This window comes from Oncorhynchus nerka, linkage group LG15 (assembly GCF_034236695.1).
Source record: "Oncorhynchus nerka isolate Pitt River linkage group LG15, Oner_Uvic_2.0, whole genome shotgun sequence".
Classification (NCBI taxonomy): domain Eukaryota; kingdom Metazoa; phylum Chordata; class Actinopteri; order Salmoniformes; family Salmonidae; genus Oncorhynchus; species Oncorhynchus nerka.
Window position 1 is genome coordinate 30,343,356 of NC_088410.1, and position 21,966 is coordinate 30,365,321.

A 21,966-nucleotide genomic window follows, 5' to 3' on the forward strand; every position below is an offset into this window, starting at 1 on the left:
GGTTTGAAGGGAAGCAGACACTAACAGAGATTTGAAGGGAAGCAGACAGTAACAGAGATTTGAAGGGAAGCAGACACTAACGATTTGAAGGGAAGCAGACACTAACAGGGTTTGGGAAGCAGACACTAACAGAGATTTGAAGGGAAGCAGACAGTAACAGAGATTTGAAGGGAAGCAGACACTAACAGAGATTTGAAGGGAAGAAGACACTAACAGAGATTTGAAGGGAAGCAGACACTAACAGAGATTTGAAGGGAAGCAGACATTAACAGAGATTTGAAGGGAAGCAGACAGTAACAGAGATTTGAAGGGAAGCAGACACTAACAGAGATTTGAAGGGAAGCAGACACTAACAGAGATTTGAAGGGAAGCAGACACTAACAGGGGTTTGAAGGGAAGCAGACACTAACAGAGGTTTGAAGGGAAGCAGACACTAACAGAGATTTGAAGGGAAGCAGACACTAACAGGGGTTTGAAGGGAAGCAGACACAGAGATTTGAAGGAAGCAGACACTAACAGAGATTACTAACGAGGTTTGAAGGGAAGCAGACACTAACAGAGATTTGAAGGGAAGCAGACACTAACAGAGATTTGAAGGGAAGCAGACACTAACTGGATAAGAGGGGAATGAGACACTAACAGAGATTTGAAGTGAAGCAGACACTAACAGGGGTTTGAAGGGAAGCAGATACTAACAGGGGTTTGAAGGGAAGCAGACACTAACAGAGATTTGAAGGGAAGCAGACACTAACAGGGGTTTGAAGGGAAGCAGACACTAACAGAGATTTGAAGGGAAGCAGACACTAACAGAGATTTGAAGGGAAGCAGACACTAACAGGGGTTTGAAGGGAAGCAGACACTAACAGAGATTTGAAGGGAAGCAGACACTAACAGAGATTTTAAGGGAAGCAGACACTAACAGAGATTTGAAGGGAAGCAGACAGTAACAGAGATTTGAAGGGAAGCAGACAGTAACAGAGATTTGAAGGGAAGCAGACACTAACAGAGATTTGAAGGGAAGCAGACACTAACAGAGATTTGAAGGGAAGCAGACACTAACAGAGATTTTAAGGGAAGCAGACACTAACAGAGATTTGAAGGGAAGCAGACAGTAACAGAGATTTGAAGGGAAGCAGACAGTAACAGAGATTTGAAGGGAAGCAGACACTAACAGAGATTTGAAGGGAAGCAGACACTAACAGAGATTTGAAGGGAAGCAGACACTAACAGGGGTTTGAAGGGAAGCAGACACTAACAGAGATTTGAAGGGAAGCAGACACTAACAGAGATTTGAAGGGAAGCAGACACTAACAGAGATTTGAAGGGAAGCAGACACTAACAGAGATTTGAAGGGAAGCAGACACTAACAGGGGTTTGAAGGGAAGCAGACACTAACAGAGGTTTGAAGGGAAGCAGACACTAACAGAGATTTGAAGGGAAGCAGACACTAACAGAGATTTGAAGGGAAGCAGACACTAACAGGGGTTGACCATTCCCCTCTGTAAAACAAAGGGTTTCCCATCTGGCATCTAACTGTTCAGGGAGACACTATGAAAGTCCATGTCAACATTACTAAGGGTGAATAGGAGACAACCAGTAGAAGTTTCTTATAGAACCAGCATTGTGAGCTTGATTACCATTTTGGGCATATACTATATCTGTATAACGTGTTAACTGAGTCTCCATTAATTATAATTGCATCAAATTGTAACATAATTAGTTGTTGTTACGGTGAAGCCTCGTTAATGTATAGGTGTATAATAATAATAATGATAAATAACCGAGCTAATGAATTCTTCGCTAACTAGCTCTTCTTAACAGGACATCAATACTATAGATTTACTATAGACACACACACACACACACACACACACACACACACACACACACACACACACACACACACACACACACACACACACACACACACACACACACACACCTATCAACCATCATCAGCTGCTGGAGGTGATCCAGCCAATTATGAGTTGTGCATTTCGGAATCTCACAGTCCTGAATAATTGTGTGTGTGTGTGCATGTGTGTGTGTGTGCCTGCGTGTACATGTTTCAGCATCTGACACTGCAGGATAATTATGCACGGTGGGAGATGTTGTTTTCGTGTGTGAAAGGAAAAACACACAAAGTACACAAAAAACAACCCCCAAGTGACGAGGTTGTTGTAGTCACTTCCTTTAATCCTACTGTCTAATTGCTTGGCTAAAACAGGTTGTTATCGACGAGAACGACGGAAGGAAGATAGGGAAGAGAGGAAGAGTTTTTAAAGGAGTAGCGGTTTAGGCCCGTCTGTTTGAAGAAGGTCTTCGAAAGGAACAGAGTCCGATTTTTGGAACTTGAGACGAGGGAGATTTGGTTGAAAGATCTTCAATAGTGCCAAGTTGACCCTGAGGTGAATTGAAAATGTTATCAAATTCATCTTCTGGTCTTTGAAGCGATGTTAAAATCTAGACTAACATATTCACTATCATCAAAACGGAAATCTAACCACTGAAAATGATATGGCATCATAGCATCTATAGACCTACTCCTTTCTAACCTCAACAAAGGGAATATGTTGATTGAAGCATGATCCAAACTAGTCGCTCCAGAAATTCATTGGTTCGCTAATTCCTTCCGTTCCTTTTTTCTTATTTATTGAAGAGACAGAGAGTGGATGACAGAGATATGGAGGGTAGAGAGAGAATGAGACCCAAGGCTTGATAGTCTTGATTCAAACCTATGCCGACACATCTACATATGCATGCAGGAGGCTGTGGCCTAAACCGCTAGACCACTTGTTCCTTCCAATCCTCTAACACTATGCATAAAACACAGATTCACATTGCCCGGCCTACAGTACTGTATCCCTGTACGCCTGGTAGATTAACAACAGCCTCAAATAACCCTGAAGTAGGCCAACCATCCAACCCAACCATCCAACACGCTTTGTCCTACACACGCACACACACCCAATCCATTTCACTGGGACTGGCGAGAAGAGGAAGAGATCTTGAATCAGTTTGCAGTCTGTTAAAATCCGCTGTTGCAGAATCCCATAGGGTCACAGCAGAGCAGCAACGGTGTTTGTGATTTGATGTTGATCACTCCTACACAAGGTCTATGGCAACGTACCCACACGACACCCTATTCCCTTCACAGTGCACTACTTCTCACCAGAGCTATATGGCCCCTGGTCAAAAGTAGTGCACTATATAGGCAGTAGGGCATTATTTTGGACGCAGCCTTTGTCTTTAACTTTGTCTTTTATTGTGGAAGAGAAAAAAAATGATGACGAGATCAGGAAGCCCTTAAGGCTCTAGTCAAAAGAAGTGCACTCAAAATAGAATAGGGTTCCATTTGGGACACATCCTGTGTCTTCTATTGTCAAAGAAAGAAAGAAAGAAACAGAAATACGACCCGAAAGCACTGCTGCTTAAAATATGACATACATCACCGGGATAAAAATAGGCTCTGAACTTCAGCCCCATGCACCATATGGCTGCGTTGCAAAGCATTCTGGGGAATTGACTTGACGCGTGGGGGAACTAGAACATTGTAGAAGAGAGATGGTGTTAAAACAAGGACAAGGGAAAAGTGATAGAATAGCACGTACAGTATCTCTCTCATGCATAGGTCGACAAAACGAAGGGTTAACGGAGTTGTGTTGTGACAAAAGTCATCGTACCCTACCCGTGTACACTCATCACCTGACATTTAGTATGGTTTGGGGGTATTGAGGACAAGAATGACAAAAACAACAACATCATTAGAGTCTATACAGAAGTTTTCTGTTTTGGATTAAAATGACGCTTAACCTTGTTATTTCACGCTCTCCGGAGCCAGGCTCATGCATGTGCACCGTGCACGGACGCTCATGTGTGCATCCTGGTTGTGTACGTGGAGGGTTAGGGGCCTCCTCTCAACACATGCTCAGCAGACGCTGACGCGTGGTGACACATTGCGTGTTGTGAGTGGAGCTACCTTGCTGAGTAATGTGACATTTAAGGGCTCCTGCTTTCGCTCGCTGTGGTGCATCGCACACACATCTGTGCTGAGCAAAACAAGATGTGTGTGTGTGCCAAACCACATTTTGTCTACAGCATGAAACTTCTACTTCTGAACACATATCCTCTACTATTTCCAATAGTAATGCCTTCCTGCAGTTGTATGTTACATTTGTAGTGCTGAATGATTAACCAAAAAGCCGTTTAAAAAAAAAATTTAAAACAACTATTTGACCTATGTCCATTCAATTATTAGATTATTTGTTTTTTTACTCAATACGCACATTGCGCTGCAGTTTCTCTAGAGATAAATGAGATCACGCCCGAACTGTTCAATGTTGTAGGGAGTTGTCGTTTCCAACAGGCCAATGTTCCACATAGTTTAGCGCAGAAAACGTGATAATTAGCTACAATGACCATAATCCATTGTGAGGCTACTTGTCCGGGCTGTGTTTCTTTTACGCCTGCTACGTAAGAGATAGAAGAATGCGCGATCCAGAGGGGATACATAGAGAGCAGTTGCTTCGTAAGGTATTGGTATTCAACAGCCGTAAATGTATGCCTAATTTACTTTAAAGAACTACAAAATAGTGTTTGTTTTTTCAGACAGCATAGGTAGGCAGCAGCTCTATAGAGATGATGACTTGGAATGACATAATAAAGTCATCAAATTAAACAAATGTAATATACACAACTGAAATATTGATTAAAGTAAAGTAATGTGAATGAAGGTTAATAGGTGATAAGCAGTAATGGACAGTCACTACCATCATGGGACTTTTATTTATTGATTTATTATGTGCTGTTACAGCATTTAACCCACATAATGCACAGCGCATTTAATGTTTTAATAATCAAATTCGAAAATGTTGATACTTTTTTAATAATCAAACCGAGTTCAAAAAGCACTAATCACTCAGCACTATCCTATACTACAGTCGTGGCCAAAAGTTTTGAGAATGACACAAATATTAATTTTCACAAAGTCTGCTGCCTCCGTTTGTATGATGGCAATTTGCATATACTCCAGAATGTTATGAAGTGTGATCAGATTAATTGCAAAGTCCCTCTTTGCCATGCAAATGAACTGAATCCCCCAAAAACATTTCCATTGCATTTCAGCCCTGCCACAAAAGGACCAGCTGACATCATGTCAGTGATTCTTTCGTTAACACAGGTGTGAGTGTTGATGAGGACAAGGCTGGACATCACTCTGTCATGTTGATTGAGTTTGACTAACAGACTGGAAGCTTGATAAGGAGGGTGGTGCTTGGAATCATTGTTCTTCCTCTGTCAACCATTGTTACCTGCAAGGAAACACATGCTGTCATCATTGATTTGGACAAAAAGGGCTTCAAAGGCAAGGATATTGCTGCCAGTAAGATTGCACCAAAATCAACCATTTATCGGATCATCAAGAACATCAAGGAGAGCGGTTCAATTGTTGTGAAGAAGGCTTCAGGGCACCCAAGAAAGTCCAGCAAGCGCCAGGACCGTCTCCTAAAGTTGATTCAGCTGCGGGATTGGGGCACCACCAGTACAGAGCTAGCTCAGGAATGGCAGCAGGCAGGTGTGAGTGCATCTGCACACACAGTGAGGCGAAGACTTTTGGAGGATGGCCTGGTGTCAAGAAGGGCAGCAAAGAAGCTACTTCTCTCCAGGAAAAACCTCAGGGACAGACTGATATTCTGCAAAAGGTACAGGGATTGGACTGCTGAGGACTGGGGTAAAGTCATTTTCTCTGATGAATCCCCTTTCAGATTGTTTGGGGCATCCGGAATAAAGCTTGTCCGGAGAAGACGAGGTGAGCGCTACCATCAGTCCTGTGTCATGCCAACAGTAAAGCATCCTGAGACCATTCATGTTTGGGGTTGCTTCTCAGCCAAGGGAGTGGGTTCACTCACAATTTTGCCTAAGAACACAGCCATGAATAAAGAATGGTACCAACACATCCTCTGAGAGCAACTTCTCCCAACCATCCAGGAACAGTTTGGTGATGAATAATGCCTTTTCCAGCATGATGGAGCACCTTGCCATGAGGCAAAAGTGATAACTAAGTGGCTCGGGGAACAAAACATCGATATGTTGGGTCCGTGACCAGGAAACTCCCCAGACCTTAATCCCATTGAAAACATGTCTTCAATCCTCAAGAGGCGGGCAAACTAAACCCCACATATTCTGACAAACTCCAAGCATTGATTATGCAAGAATGGGCTGCCATCAGTCAGGATGTGGCCCAGAAGTTAATTGACAGTATGCCAGGGCGGATTGCAGAGGTCTTGAAAACGAAGGGTCAACACTGCAAATATTGACTCTTTGCATCAACTTCATGTAATTGTCAATAAAAGCCTTTGACACATATGAAATGCTTGTAATTATACTTCAGTATTCCATAGTAACATCTGACAAAAAATATCTAAAGACACTGAAGCAGTAAACTTTGTGAAAATGAATATTTGTGTCATTCTCAAAACTTTTGGCCACGACTGTATAGTATCCTATACTATCCTATACATTTGTAATGTATTTCTTACATTTGCTGTATCTTAAGAGGACCATTCTTTAAAATGTTCAGTGTGATAGGCTGCCTAATATGATCTTATGGAAGCGTACAGTTGTCAAAATCAACTTTTAAAATACCAACTGGATGATGTTACAAGATGACATGGCGTCATACCCTGGTTGTTCTGAACAGAAGGAGCCTATGTTGGTTTATTGGCAAGAACATTTTCTGCAGCACACGCACCTGAATGCACTCTTGGCTCCTTTCTATGGGCACCAAAATTACAATCTGTTTCTCTGAATTGCCTTGTGAAAGCCCAACACTGTAATATCATATTTTATAACTTAGCTAGTCATGTCGGCAAGTGAACAAGCTTTCAAATGATACCCACCTGACCCAGATAGCGATATATAAATGGGCAGTTTTTGGATTGCGTAAACAATAAATGTAATTGTGTGATGGCGGGGATGCCGGGTTGTGTTCCAAACGAAACTAATACAAATGTGCTTGTTCTAGTTCCTCAACGGCGCAGCTGCACAGCAGCCACACGGTGACACCACCTAGTCCTCTCACTCAAACCCTTGTCATGTTTTTGTCTTATGTTACACCTACAACACATTTTCCAGGGACAGTTTTATCATGTTACTGAATTTGTCCAGAGTATTTGCAGATATCGTTATCAACAAATGCGGTGAAAAGTACAATAAATGTCATGTTTGGATTCAGTCTTGCGTCAGTCAGGTGAAATGTTGTGTGCTCACCTTTGGTTCTCATCCTTTTCCCAATATCTCCAAACTGTTCCCTTTCAATTGCTACCATGGTTATGCATGTGCGTTTCATACTTCTTCTGTAAGAAACATTTCAATTTAGCACTATCCATATAGGCCAACTCCCAGTGTAAAAGTGAACAGATTATAATAGGTAATAATATAAACAAGTATTTTGATGTTATTTGATACCTGTCTGCTTGATTCAACACCAACAGTCTTTGAACACGAGATGACATCCGGCCCCTCCCCTCCAATCCCCTCCAGCCAATGACAAGTCAAAGCGGGCTTTCGAACTGACATATCACATCCACCCCCAGCGAATGACATATGAGTGAATTCACACTAAGGGACAACTAATCTCCCGTGGGCAGATTCTGTGTGTAGACCGATCAGCCGGGACTGAACTGGGATGCATGATCTAATGAGCAGCATTAGTTCTGGTTTTTGGCTTTTCGTCACTGGTTATTTGGACGTTTCAGGATTGGGTGAAGGCAGTGTTATTAAACTGCTTTGACTTGAGTTACAGTAAGAGCGCAGATAGGTGTGAGAGACAGTAAAGTAGCATCTCGTTCACAAGGGGGCGTCGGCTGAGAGTTTCCTTTTGCGAGGGTGGAGACAAACATTTTAACAGATACGAACACAGAAGTTAATCACGCAGCTGACCAAATTACGCAAGTTTTTACTTCTGGGTTAACAGAGATTAAGGGACAACTGACCTGTGTGCTATACAGGGAGGTGTGTGTGTGTGTGTGTGTGTCAGTTGAAAGTGTCAGTTAGGCACTAGGATGGCGTGCCAAGCTGGACACACGCCTGGGAAGACAATGAGAAAGACTAAAAATAACTTAAAAGAACCCTCTTCGGGTCATTGGTTTGGAAAGGTATATTGTTGGGAAATGTAACCATTCTCCGATATATAGATAGACCTATGGATGTTTAAGGAGGTGATATACAGCGAGTGATACCATTAAGGCCATCATGAACCTACAGATGTGGGAGCTTCAATTGAGCAGTATTGTCACAGAAAAATAATCCTGCAGCAAGAGGATTTGAACTCTCAGACCATAATGTTGCATGATCGGTGGTTAGGCGATAAACTGGCCAAAAGTAAGCTAAATGACAAGTGCAACATGTAATATGTGTGTTAGTGCAGGTTTTCAGTGACTTTATGTCAATCACAAAGCTAATATGCATTACCTACGGTGGCATGGAAAATCCTCAGCAACAAAAGAGTGATCAAATTAGGATCCTACATCTGTATCACTTTAAATGCCCATCATCTTAACCGCACCTGAAATAAGCCTAACCTAAGACAGGACTCATCACTATCACTAGGGGAAACGCTATCGACGCCACAGAGTGAAAGGTATGTGCTGATGTGACCCAGCATCTTCTATTGAAATCCCTGGCCTCACCACATCTATCGAACTCAGGGACGTTCATTGTACTGCACTGAGCCACAGCATTACGCCTACTCTACCTACTCAAGAGGAATGTGTGACTGTGTAAAAATGTAAAAAGACATAGGTTTCTTTAAGCTCCTCTGACCTCTCTGGGGAAACAGTTAAAGGAATAGGATGTTCCTAGCAGTAAAGAGGACTGCTGAATATCATTCACTTTCAGATGAATCTTTAAAGGTGTGTGGAGTGACTTCCGCTGTAGGACAACATCCTTGGTTCCATAATTCAACGGTGAGCTGCTAAGAGAGGGAAGGAGAAAGAAGGAGAGAGAAGGAGAGAGAGACCACAACCTGAGGGACAGCCAGTGAAAAGTGCAATGTAATGTCGATAATATTTCCCATCTTGTTTTGTTTTGTCTTTCACACCTTGCCATGTGTCTTCTCAGTCATGTTGACACTGGTCTACTACCATTGCTTTAATGTATTGTTGTTCTGATTAATTGTAACGGTCGTCTGAAGAAGTAGACCAAGGTGCAGCGTGGTAAGTGTTCATGATCTTTAATACTCAGAACACCAAAACAACAAAAGGAATAACGAACGTCACGTTCTGCCGGCTTCACAGAGCTAACAAAAAAAGATAGATCCCACAACATAGGTGGGAAAACAGGCTACCTAAGTATGATTCCCAATCAGAGACAACGATAGACAGCTGCCTCTGATTGGGAACCACACTCGGCCAAAACCAAAGAAATACAAACATATCACACCCTGACCTCACCAAATAGAGAAATAAAACGTCTCTCTAAGGTCAGGGCGTAACATTAATATTGTTGTTGTTAATGGTAATCGCATGTCCAATACTACTATTATTATTGCTGTGGGTCCCACCATTTATTTATGTATACATTTTTATTTTTTATATATGTATACTTTGACAATGAAAGTAATAGTAAACTTGCCATGTCAGGTCGAGAGAGAGAGAGAGAGAGAGAGAGAGAGAGAGAGAGAGAGAAAGAGAGAGAGAGAGAGAGAGAAAGAGAGAAAGAGAGAGAGAGAGGGAGAGGGAGAGAGAGAGGGAGAGGGAGAGGGAGAGAGAGAGAGAGGGAGAGAGAGGGAGAGAGAGAGGGAGAGATTTAAAAAAAAAAATATATATATATATATATAAGCAAAGAAAGAGGTGGTGACCCCAGTGACAGTTTCGGGGAAACTTGCTAAGCTAATTGCGGAGATAGATTGGTCTTATTCCCACGAGGAACGATCTCCTCCTCATGCAATAACTATATGGCGTCTGCAATCTGCACACTAAAGTACACACACACCATCTGTAGCTGTTGTTGTTACGTTATTATGAACCCCCCCCCCCCCTATCACAATACCCAGCAGTTGATTTCTCAAAGGAAATCTCTCTCGGTATAGACGGGTCATCACCAATATGAATATGATTAGCAAACCTGGGTTCAAATAGAATTGAAACTGCAACCGCCCACCCGACCCATATGGCAGGCTACAGCAACTCAAGGCAGGCTAGAGCAAAAAAGTACTTGAAAGCTTTGGAATAGTAGTTGAACCCAGATCTGATGTTTATCACAATGTAAAAGCTGACCGTTATAAGTCAGAAGATTTTTTTATTTTATTTCATCAACTGTATATTGAGTTAGACAAGGCTTCATCTCTTCTTGCGAGCCTACGGGGCAAAGTGCTAGGAGTCCTCATAAGCGGGCGCGCACACACACGCACACACACGCACATAGGTAAACAAACACACGCACACAGGCAAACACACATACCTACCTACTTAGCTATCACCCACCTCTACAGACATCCGGGGCATCAAACTGCAATTCATCAGCTGGTCCTTCTAGCTTCCTAAGGGTATCACACACACACACACAATGTGCACACACACACTGTTCAGATAGTGTGTGCTGAAGACTGAATGCCTCTGGGAGGAGAGGAAACCCCTGGAGAGAGCATTGTCGCAGCCTCACACACGGGCTGGGGTCCCATCTACAGCAGCCGTGTGTGTGTGTGTTCTCATTTGATCGTGGCATACTGTATCATATGGGCACGCAGTTGTGGAGAACGTTACCGGTTAAGTCTAGACCTTGTGGATAATGCATGTGGAATTGTCTACAGTATCCTACTGAAGGACAGGAGAACTTAAGGAACACAAGGATTGGTTATAAGAAAAGAAGCCGTTTTCAATTAGATCATGTTTAAAATATGTTTAAAAATCGACGGATGAGTTGAAAAACCAAGTTCTAATGAAAACACTTATCTTCGATGACTAGAACAAGGTCTAGTTCTAATGAATACACTTATCTTCGATGACTAGAACAAGGTCTAGTTCTAATGAAAACACTTATCTTCGATGACTAGAACAAGGTCTAGTTCTAATGAATACACTTATCTTCGATGACTAGAACAAGGTCTAGTTCTAATGAAAACACTTATCTTCGATGACTAGAACAAGGTCTAGTTCTAATGAAAACAATTATCTTCGATGACTAGAACAAGGTCTAGTTCTAATGAAAACACTTATCTTCGATGACTAGAACAAGGTCTAGTTCTAATGAAAACACTTATCTTCGATGACTAGAACAAGGTCTAGTTCTAATGAATACACTTATCTTCGATGACTAGAACAAGGTCTAGTTCTAATGAAAACACTTATCTTCGATGACTAGAACAAGGTCTAGTTCTAATGAAAACACTTATCTTCGATGACTAGAACAAGGTCTAGTTCTAATGAAAACACTTATCTTCGATGACTAGAACAAGGTCTAGTTCTAATGAATACACTTATCTTCGATGACTAGAACAAGGTCTAGTTCTAATGAATACACTTATCTTCGATGACTAGAACAAGGTCTAGTTCTAATGAATACACTTATCTTCGATGACTAGAACAAGGTCTAGTTCTAATGAATACACTTATCTTCGATGACTAGAACAAGGTCTAGTTCTAATGAATACACTTATCTTCGATGACTAGAACAAGGTCTAGTTCTAATGAAAACACTTATCTTCGATGACTAGAACAAGGTCTAGTTCTAATGAAAACACTTATCTTCGATGACTAGAACAAGGTCTAGTTCTAATGAATACACTTATCTTCGATGACTAGAACAAGGTCTAGTTCTAATGAATACACTTATCTTCGATGACTAGAACAAGGTCTAGTTCTAATGAATACACTTATCTTCGATGACTAGAACAAGGTCTAGTTCTAATGAATACACTTATCTTCGATGACTAGAACAAGGTCTAGTTCTAATGAATACACTTATCTTCGATGACTAGAACAAGGTCTAGTTCTAATGAATACACTTATCTTCGATGACTAGAACAAGGTCTAGTTCTAATGAAAACACTTATCTTCGATGACTAGAACAAGGTCTAGTTCTAATGAATACACTTATCTTCGATGACTAGAACAAGGTCTAGTTCTAATGAATACACTTATCTTCGATGACTAGAACAAGGTCTAGTTCTAATGAATACACTTATCTTCGATGACTAGAACAAGGTCTAGTTCTAATGAAAACACTTATCTTCGATGACTAGAACAAGGTCTAGTTCTAATGAATACACTTATCTTCGATGACTAGAACAAGGTCTAGTTCTAATGAATACACTTATCTTCGATGACTAGAACAAGGTCTAGATCTAATGAATACACTTATCTTCGATGACTAGAACAAGGTCTAGTTCTAATGAAAACACTTATCTTCGATGACTAGAACAAGGTCTAGTTCTAAGAACATCCTTTTGTGTTGTTTCATTACAAACTGTACAAGTCTGATGTCCAATGGTCTCACAGCAGTAAATCAAAGGCCATGAAAGCATCTTATAAACCCACACATCATTTGGGTCTCTCTCACTCTTTGTCTGTCACCTATTCTTCAACCACACAGCCCTATCAGCAATCTCACACATCTCTTCTCTTCCCTTTTCTGGCCCGATGCAGAGTGAAAATAGCCTACATAGCAGAGGAGGCTGGTGGGAGGCGCTATAGGAGGACGGACTCATTGTAAAGGCTGGAATGGAATGTATGAAACGGTATCAAACATATGGAAACCATGTTTGACTCCGTTCCATTCATTCCATTCACACCATTACAATGAACCCATCCTCCTATAACTCCCCTCCACCAGCCTCCTTTGCTACATAACCCTATGCCCTACAAGTGCATAGGGCTAATTACCCTTCCTACAAACCACAGAGCAAATCCATCTCCTTAAAACCCAACACTCCTCATCGGAATCTTCTCCAGTCCCTGAGAAGAGTGAGAGCACCTATCTACCCGTACCTACACTACCAGAAGAAGAGTGAGAACACCCATCTACCTACACTAACAGAAGAAGAGTGAGAACACCCATCTACCTACACTACCAGAAGAAGAGTGAGAATACCCATCTACCTACACTAACAGAAGAAGAGTGAGAACACCCATCTACCTACACCACCAGAAGAAGAGTGAGAACACCCATCTACCTACACTACTAGAAGAGTGAGAACACCCATCTATCTACCTACACTACCAGAAGAAGAATGAGAGCACCCATCTACCTACACTACCAGAAGAAGAGTGAGAACACCCATCTACCTACACTACCAGAAGAAGAGTGAGAACACCCATCTACCTACACTACCAAAAGAAGTGTGAGAACACCCATCTACCTACACTACCAGAAGAAGTGTGAGAACACCCATCTACCTACACTACCAGAAGAGTGAGAGCACCCATCTACCTATACTACCAGAAGAGTGAGGACACCCATCTACCTACACTACCAGAAGAGTGAGAACACCCATCTACCTACACTACCAAAAGCCTCTGAAGCCATACCTGTGGCTTGTTCCCTCTCTTCTTTTCTGGCATATTCTATATCTTTATCTAGTCTCATCCATACATTCTCTCCTTTCCTCCTCTCTCCTCTCCCATTCTCTGCTCTTTTCTCCCCTCCCCTCCTCTCTCTTTCCCCTTTCCTCATCTTTCCTCTCCTCTCTCATTTCCCCTCCCTTCCTTTCCTCTCCTCTCTCCTTTGCCCTCCCCTCCCCTCCTCTGCTCTTTTCTCCCATCCCCTCCTCTCCTCTCTCATTTCCCCTCCCCCTCCTTTCCTCTCCTCTCCCCGCTCTTTTCTCCCCTCCTCATCTCTCCTTTCCCCTCCCTTCCGTTCCACCTCTCTCCTTTCCTCGCCTCTCTCCTTTCCTCGCCTCTCTCCTTTCCTCTCCTCTCTCCTTTCCTCTCCTCTCTCCTTTCCTCGCCTCTCTACTTTCCTCTCCTCTCCCCTTTCCTCGCCTCTCTCCTTTCCTCGCCTCTCTCCTTTCCTCTCCTCTGTCCTTTCCCCTCCCCTCATTTCTTCTCTCCTTTCCCCTCCTATCCTCTCTCCTTTCCCCTCCCCTCCTCTCCTTTCATCTCCTCCCTCCCTCCCTCTCCTCTCATCTCTCCTATCTCCTCCCCATTCCCCAAAACAAGCATCAGAAATCAACTCACCCAGCGGGGTCCCCGCAATTAAAATCATCGAAGGTGGGCGTAATGACGGGTTATGGGTAATTTCATGTCTTTCTGGCAGCGTGTGTGTGTTTGTTTGTGTTTGTAATGTGTGTGTTCTTGTGTGTGTGTTAGTGAAATGAGGGGTTCCGTCTGAAGTGCAGGAGCAGCAGGATGTTGGTGGAAGGAACAGAACAATCAGAGAAGCCTTCTGCAGGTACTTCAGGAGAGCTCACGCCGAGCGTCATCAAGGCCTGCACTGTACTGTACACATGTCCATCTCCACTGCTGGGGCAGCAGGGGTACTGGTACTGTACTGTACTGTCCACATGTCCATCTCCACTGCTGGGGCAGCAGGGATACTGGTACTGTACTGTCCACATGTCCATCTCCACTGCTGGGGCAGCAGGGATACTGGTACTGTACTGTACTGTCCACATGTCCATCTCCACTGCTGGGGCAGCAGGGGTACTGGTACTGCACTGTACTGTCCACATGTCCATCTCCACTGCTGGGGCAGCAGGGGTACTGGTACTGTACTGTACTGTCCACATGTCCATCTCCACTGCTGGGGCAGCAGGGGTACTGGTACTGTACTGTCCACATGTCCATCTCCACTGCTGGGGCAGCAGGGGTACTGGTACTGTACTGTACTGTCCACATGTCCATCTCCACTGCTGGGGCAGCAGGGGTACTGGTACTGTACTGTACTGTCTACATGTCCATCTCCACTGCTGGGGCAGCAGGGGTACTGGTACTGTACTGTACTGTCCACATGTCCATCTCCACTGCTGGGGCAGCAGGGGTACTGGTACTGTACTGTACTGTCCACATGTCCATCTCCACTGCTGGGGCAGCAGGGGTACTGGTACTGTACTGTACTGTCCACATGTCCATCTCCACTGCTGGGGCAGCAGGGGTACTGGTACTGTACTGTCCACATGTCCATCTCCACTGCTGGGGCAGCAGGGGTACTGGTACTGTACTGTCCTGTCCACATGTCCATCTCCACTGCTGGGGCAGCAGGGATACCGGTACTCAGACACAGACACGCATACAGGGTGCTCTCTCTCACACGGACAATAACACACACAGAAAAAATATGCACTCACGGACACACACATTTGCACACACTCGAAATGTACACTAACACACACAGACAGCCAAAAAATACGCACTCACGGACACACACATTTGCACACACTCTAAACGTACACTAACACACACAGACAGACAAAAAATACGCACTCACGGACACACACATTTGCACACACTCTAAATGTACACTAACACACCCACAGACACAAGCAATCATAAACGCAATCATACACCCCCCTCCCCCTCCCAAAAAGCACTTTCTCAAAAGGTCAAATCAACAAGACTCACTCTTAACACGCACTACATCTATCTTTACCAGGAACACGAAAAGGGGTGAAAGAAGGTAGACTTTTAAGAGAGGTTATTAGTCCAAACTGTGTGTGTGTGTGTGTGTGTGTGTGTGTGTGTGTGTGTGTGTGTGTGTGTGTGTGTGTGTGTGTACATACATATTGAAAGGAGAGGTTATCATTTAGTCCAACCTCTACCTTTACGCCACGCGTCACTGGAGTCACCCCAGAGTCCTGGCCTCTTAAACGCTCGCTTTCATTTTAACAAGGAGAAGGAGAGGTGAACTATAATAGGCAGGGAAAGGAGAATAACTTGACCTCCGACCCCTATCTCCCTTTTATAGACCACAAGGGTGACCTTGAGGGAGGAGGATGAGATGGGAGATTGATTGTGGCTATTTTGCTTAATTAGCACACCAGAGAGTGGGGGAAAGGAGGGTGAATGTGGTGGGTAAGGTAAATGGTGAAGGGTGTGTGTGGGGGGGATATGACAGCGTGTGTGTGTCATCATTATCTCATAGCTCAAGGTAAGAAAACAAAACATCAATACAATCCTTCAGTGAAACCCTCTCCATCCACTCTTCCCCTCCCCCCAAGCTTCAGTTCAACCCATCATTACAACAGAGTTGAATGTCAAATTTCCACCATCCATATGGGGCTATAAATATACACTGGGCTAGATGATGCAGGATAGGCAGGTCTGGAAGATGATGATGATGTGGTATATATGGGGAAGGGATGTGGGATTATGAAGATGAAAAACATACAAGAGACCTGCTTCAAATTCAGGCAGAAAAAGCCTAAGATTTTAATCACTTTATTAACTCTGTAGGGGAATGCGCTTCTAAACCTGTCAAGTACACTGCTAAGAATAATGGTGCTTAGCAGTTACAGTTGAAGTCAGAAGTTTACATACACCTTAGCCAAATACAGTTAAACTCAGTTTTTCACAATTCCTGACATTTAATCCTAGTAAAAATGTCTGAGGTCAATTATGATCACCACTTTATTTCAAGAATGTGAAATGTCAGAATAATAGTAGAGAGAACAATTTATTTCAGCTTTTATTTCTTTCATCACCTTCCCTGTGGGTCAGAGGTTTACAGACACTCAATTAGTATTTCGTAGCATTGCCTTTAAATTGTTTAACTTGGGTCAAACGTTTCAAGTAGCCTTCCACAAGCTTCCCACAATAAGTTGGGTGAATTTTGGCCCATTCCTCCTGACAGAGCTGGTGTAACTGAGTCAGGTTTGTAGGCTTCCCTGTTTGCACATGCTTTTACAGTTCTGCCCACAAATGTTCTATGGGATTGAGGTCAGGGCTTTGTGATGGCCAGAAAGACATTTTGACACAACTTTGGAGGTATGCTTGGGGTCATTGTCCATTTGGAAGACCCATTTGCGACCAAGCATTAACATCCTGACTGATGTTTTGGGATGTTTCTTCAATATAGCCGCATACTTTTCCTCCCTCATGAAGCCATCTATTTTGTGAAGGGCACCAGTCCCTCCTGCGGCAAAGCATCCACACAACCTGATGCTGCCACCCTGTCCTTCACGGGTTGGGATGGTGTTCTTTGGCTTGCAAGCCTCCCCCTTTTTCCTCCAAACATAACAATGGTTATTATGGCCAAACAGTTCTGTTTTTGTTTCTTCAGACCAGAGGACATTTCTCCAAAAGGTACAATCTTTGTCCCCATGTGCAGTTGCAAACGATAGTCAGGCTTTTTTTATGGCAGTTTTGGAGCGATAGCTTCTTCCTTGCTGAGTTGCCTTTCAGGCTATGTCGATATAGGACTCGTTTAACTGTGGATATAGATACTTTTGTACCTGTTTCCTCCAGCATCTTCACAAGGTCCTTTGCTGTGATTGATTTGTACTTTTTTGCACCAAAGTATGTTAATCTCTAGGAGACAGAACGCGTCTCCTTCCTGAGCGGTATGACGGCTGTGTGGTCCCATGGTGTTTATACTTGCGTACTATTGTTTGTACAGATGAACGTGGTACCTTCAGGCGTTTGTAAATTGCTCCCAAGGATGAACCAGACTTGTGGTGGTCTACAATTGTTTTTCTGAACTCTTGTCTGATTTCTTTTGATGTTCCTATGATGTCAAGCAAAGAGGCACGGAGCGTTAAACTACATTTCAGATTCTTCAACGTAGCCATCTTTTGTCTTGATGCCAGCTTTGCACACTCTTGGCATTCTCAACCAGCTTCATGGGGAATGCTTTTCCAGCAGTATTAAAGGAGTTCCCACATATGCTGAGCACTTGTTGGATGCTTTTCCTTCACTCTGCGGTCCAACTCATCCCAAACCATCTCAATTGGGTTGAGGACAGGTGAATGTGCAGGCCAGGTCATCTGATGCAGCACTCCATCACTCTCCTTTTTCAAATAGCCCTTACACAGCCTGGAGGTGTTTTGGGTCATTGTCCTGTTGAAAAACAAATGATAGTCCCACTAAGCGTAAACCAGATGGGATGGGGTATTGCTGCAGAATGCTGTGGTAGCCATGCTGGTTAAGTGTGCCATGAATTCAAAATAAATCACAGACATTGTCACCAGCAAAGCACCCCCACACCAACACACCTCCTCCTCCATGCTTCACGGTGGGAACCACACATGCGGACATCATCCGTTCACCTTCTCTGCATCTCACAAAGACACTGCGGTTTGAACCAAAAATCTCAAATTTGGACTCATCAGACCAAAGGACAGATTTCCACCGGTCTAATGTCCATTGCTCATGTTCCTTGGCCCAAATAAGTCTCTTCTTCTTATTGGTGTCTTTCTTTGCAGCAATTCGACCATGAAGGCCTGATTCACGCAGTCATCTCTGGACAGTTGATATTGAGATGTGTCTGTTACTTGAACTCTGTGACTCCGTGAAGCATTCATTTGGACTGCAATTTCTGAGGTGCAGTTAACTTTAACGAACGTATTCTCTGCAGCAGAGGTAACTCTGGGTCTTCCTTTCCTGTGGCAGTCCTCTTGAGAGCCAGTTTCATCATAGCGCTTGATGGTTTTAGTGACTGCACTTGAAGAAACTTTCAAAGTTCTTCAAATTTTCCGGATTGACTGACCTTCATGTCTTAAAGTAATGATGGACTGTCGTTTCTCTTTGCTTATTTGAGCTGTTCTTGCCATAATATGGACCCCTACCTTGTCACAACACAACTGATTGGCTCAAACACATTAAGAAGGAAAGAAATTCTAAATGCATTCCAGGTGACTACCTCATGAAGCTGGTTGAGAGAATGTCAAGTGTGTGCAAAGCTGTCATCAAGGCAAAGGGTGGCTACTTCGAAGAGTAACAAATATAAAATATAAAATAAAGAAAAATCATTGAATGAGTAGGTGTGTCCAAACTTTTGACTAGTACTGTATATATATAGTTGTATTTATTTGAGGGATTTAACCCTTTGTGGTTCTATACAGCACCATTTCATCTAGCAGCGTGTAACATGTAACTCAAGCATTCTTACACACCATTCACCCATCGACGAGTGCCGGCTTGAACAGTCAAGCCCAAGTCGCTCGTTGATGATCAGATAAGAGGTCGCCATGGAAACTGGGGACTTTCACTTGTCAGAAAAGCTACAGGGTCCCAGAATGTGACCGAGAATAAGTGTGAAAAGTGCTGAAACACCCAGAAAGAACACTACCGTGTGTGTGTGTGTGATGTACTGTAGGCTCATGGGAGCCTATCTGACCCAACAGTCTGTTTTACCCCAGTTTGGGAGGACAAGGGGAGATGGGAATAACGGAGGGAGGGAGGGAGAATACGGGGTGCTCTCTTTCTTCCTTCTTTCTCTCTTACCTGGAGCGGGGGCAAGAGAGGAAGGGATATGAGATGTTTGATTTCTTTCTTTCATTTTGTTACCTGGTTCGGTGCAGTTTTTCTTTTCCCCATCCTCTTCCATGCTGCTATTACTGTCCAATGTGTCCACCTTCTGCAGTAGCTTCCTGCCTCCCCATCGCTCATCATCATACGTGGTGGGGCTGGATGTGTCATAACCTACGAGACACAGGTAGAGGACGCTTGAAACGAGGTAACCAGGGCATGTTCATTATGTCACATTGTTGCAAAGAATTTTGATCACAAAATAAAAATGATCATTTGTTATTGGACCAGTTCAGTATAACCTCCCGGTTTCTCTCTGTTTTATTCTGTTTTGTCCCTACTTAACACGACCATGATCTACTTTGAAATCAACAAAAAATCTGAGGAGGATTATTTTGTCAGTGTTGAAGTTATATTTATCAAGTTATTATGCCCTGAGAAATGAAACGAAGGGAAAGAACTGGGGGCAGAATACATTGTATTGAATCACACAAAATTCCACTTGAATCATGAGTGCACTCTGTATAAAGAACACATCCAGAGGCAAAAACAGGGTACAGGATTCATTCATTTTCTTCTTTGGACAACCCTAAACCCACTCTAACCTTTTCAGCTGGCTGACAGACACAAAAGAGAAATGCTTTGAATCAAAATCAGAAACAGAGGTATTCAAATGTCCTATAGTCAGACCTAGAGGTATGGCTGACCTTTCCACCAGGCATCATCACCTTTGATTCTGTACTCACAAGGCAGGCAGCGGGCCAACATTCAGTGTGTATTCACCTACTCTCACAGACACACACACAGGCCATCCATACACATACACACACACTAACTTACACGCACACACACAGAAATAACAAGCATATCGCACCGGTGATTAATGTGTCAATGCCTGCAAGGCGTTGAGTGCTTCTCCACTAAGTTCAGAGAACATAACACACACATGCACGCACTTCATGAAGTGGATCATGAATAATCAACATATAATTAATATATATATATTGGGCACGATGTTTAACAGTTTCACAGAGGCACACAATGGGAAGTGGATAAATGCATTAACTGGAGTGTCATTGTTGGTTTGAACACACACACACACAGTAGTGTGTGTCCCTGTTGCATTGCGTTGTTCCGTTACCAGGATGCGCACACTGACATAGCAGTGAAATATGAATATTCATATACAAGCACCAGGCCTTCTGTCCCTGTTCTGTAATGAAGATTCAATGGGATATAAGTGACAGTTCACGAAAAGTAAACGTCGACCTCGAATAGCAAGCTGTGTGTTTTAAAGTTAAAGTGCTTTGTATAGAGTAGTAGAGGAAGAGAGTAGGAGTGGACATCTTTTGTCTCTCTCTGTAACCTGGAGAAGTGTTTTTAGTATACCCCTGGGTACTCTGCCCTGATTTCAGCTTAGCTGCAGTATGAAACACCTGAGCTTTACTGCGGTTGTACAGGCAATGCTTCTCTGACACACCTACTCATTCAAGGGATTTTCTTTATTTTTACTATTTTCTCCATTGTCGAACAATAGTGAAGACATCACAACTAAGAAATAACACATATGGAATCATGTAGTAACCAAAAAAGTGTTAAACTATATTTTAGATTGTTCAAAGTAGCCACCTTTTGCCTTGATGACAGCTTTGCACACTCTTGGCATTCTCTCAACCAGCTTCATGAGGAATGCTTTTCCAACAGTCTTGAAGGAGTTCCCACATATGCTGAGCACTTGTTGGCTGCTTTTCCTTCACTCTGCGGTCCAACTCATTCCAAGCCATCTCAATGGGTTGGGGTCAGGTGATTGTGGAGGCCAGGTCATCTGATGCAGCACTCCATCACTCTCACTGGTCAAATAGCCCTTACACAGCCTGGAGGTGTGTTTTGGGTCATTGTCCCATTGAAAAACAAATGATAGTTCCACTAAGTGGAAACCAGATGGGATGGTGTACCACTGCAGAATTCTGTGGTATCCGTGCTGGTTAAGTGCGCCTTGAATTCTAAATAAATCAAAGACACTGTCACCAGCAAAGCACCCCCACACCATCACACCTCCATGCTTCACGGTGGGAACCACACATGCGGAGATCATCCGCTCACCTACTCCACGTCTCACAAACACACGGCGGTTGGAACCAAAAATCTCAAATATGGACTCATCACACCAAAGGACAGATATCCACCGGTTTAATGTCCATTGCTCATGTTTCTTGGCCCAAGCACGTCTCTTCTTATTTTTGGTGTCCTTTAGTATTAGTTTCTTTGAAGGAATTCGACCATGAAAGCCTGATTCACGCAGTCTTCTCTGAACAGTTGCTGTTGAAAAGTGTCTGTTACTTGAACTCTGTGAAGCATTTATTTGGGCTGCAATTTCTGAGGCTGGTAACTCTAATGAACTTATCCTCTGCAGCAGAGGTAACTCTGGGTCTGTCTTGTGACGGTCCTCATGAGAGACAGTTTCATCACAGAGCCTGATGATTTTGAGACTGCACTTACAGAAACTTTAAAAGTTCTTGACATTTTCCAGATTGACTGAACTTCATGTCTTAAAGTAATGACAGACTCT

The 21,966-nt window shown here is 43.2% G+C and overlaps 1 protein-coding gene across 1 annotated transcript in view; it reads right to left on the minus strand.

Moving 5' to 3' along the window:
• The window catches only part of LOC115143555 (sodium/potassium/calcium exchanger 3-like), a 188,062-nt gene that overhangs the window by 115,623 nt on the left and 50,473 nt on the right, over nucleotides 1-21,966 (minus strand). Inside the window, exon 2 of the mRNA XM_065001495.1 lies at nucleotides 19,437-19,571. Coding sequence (XP_064857567.1) covers nucleotides 19,437-19,571 — 135 coding nt within the window. The remainder of the gene's footprint in view (nucleotides 1-19,436; nucleotides 19,572-21,966) is intronic.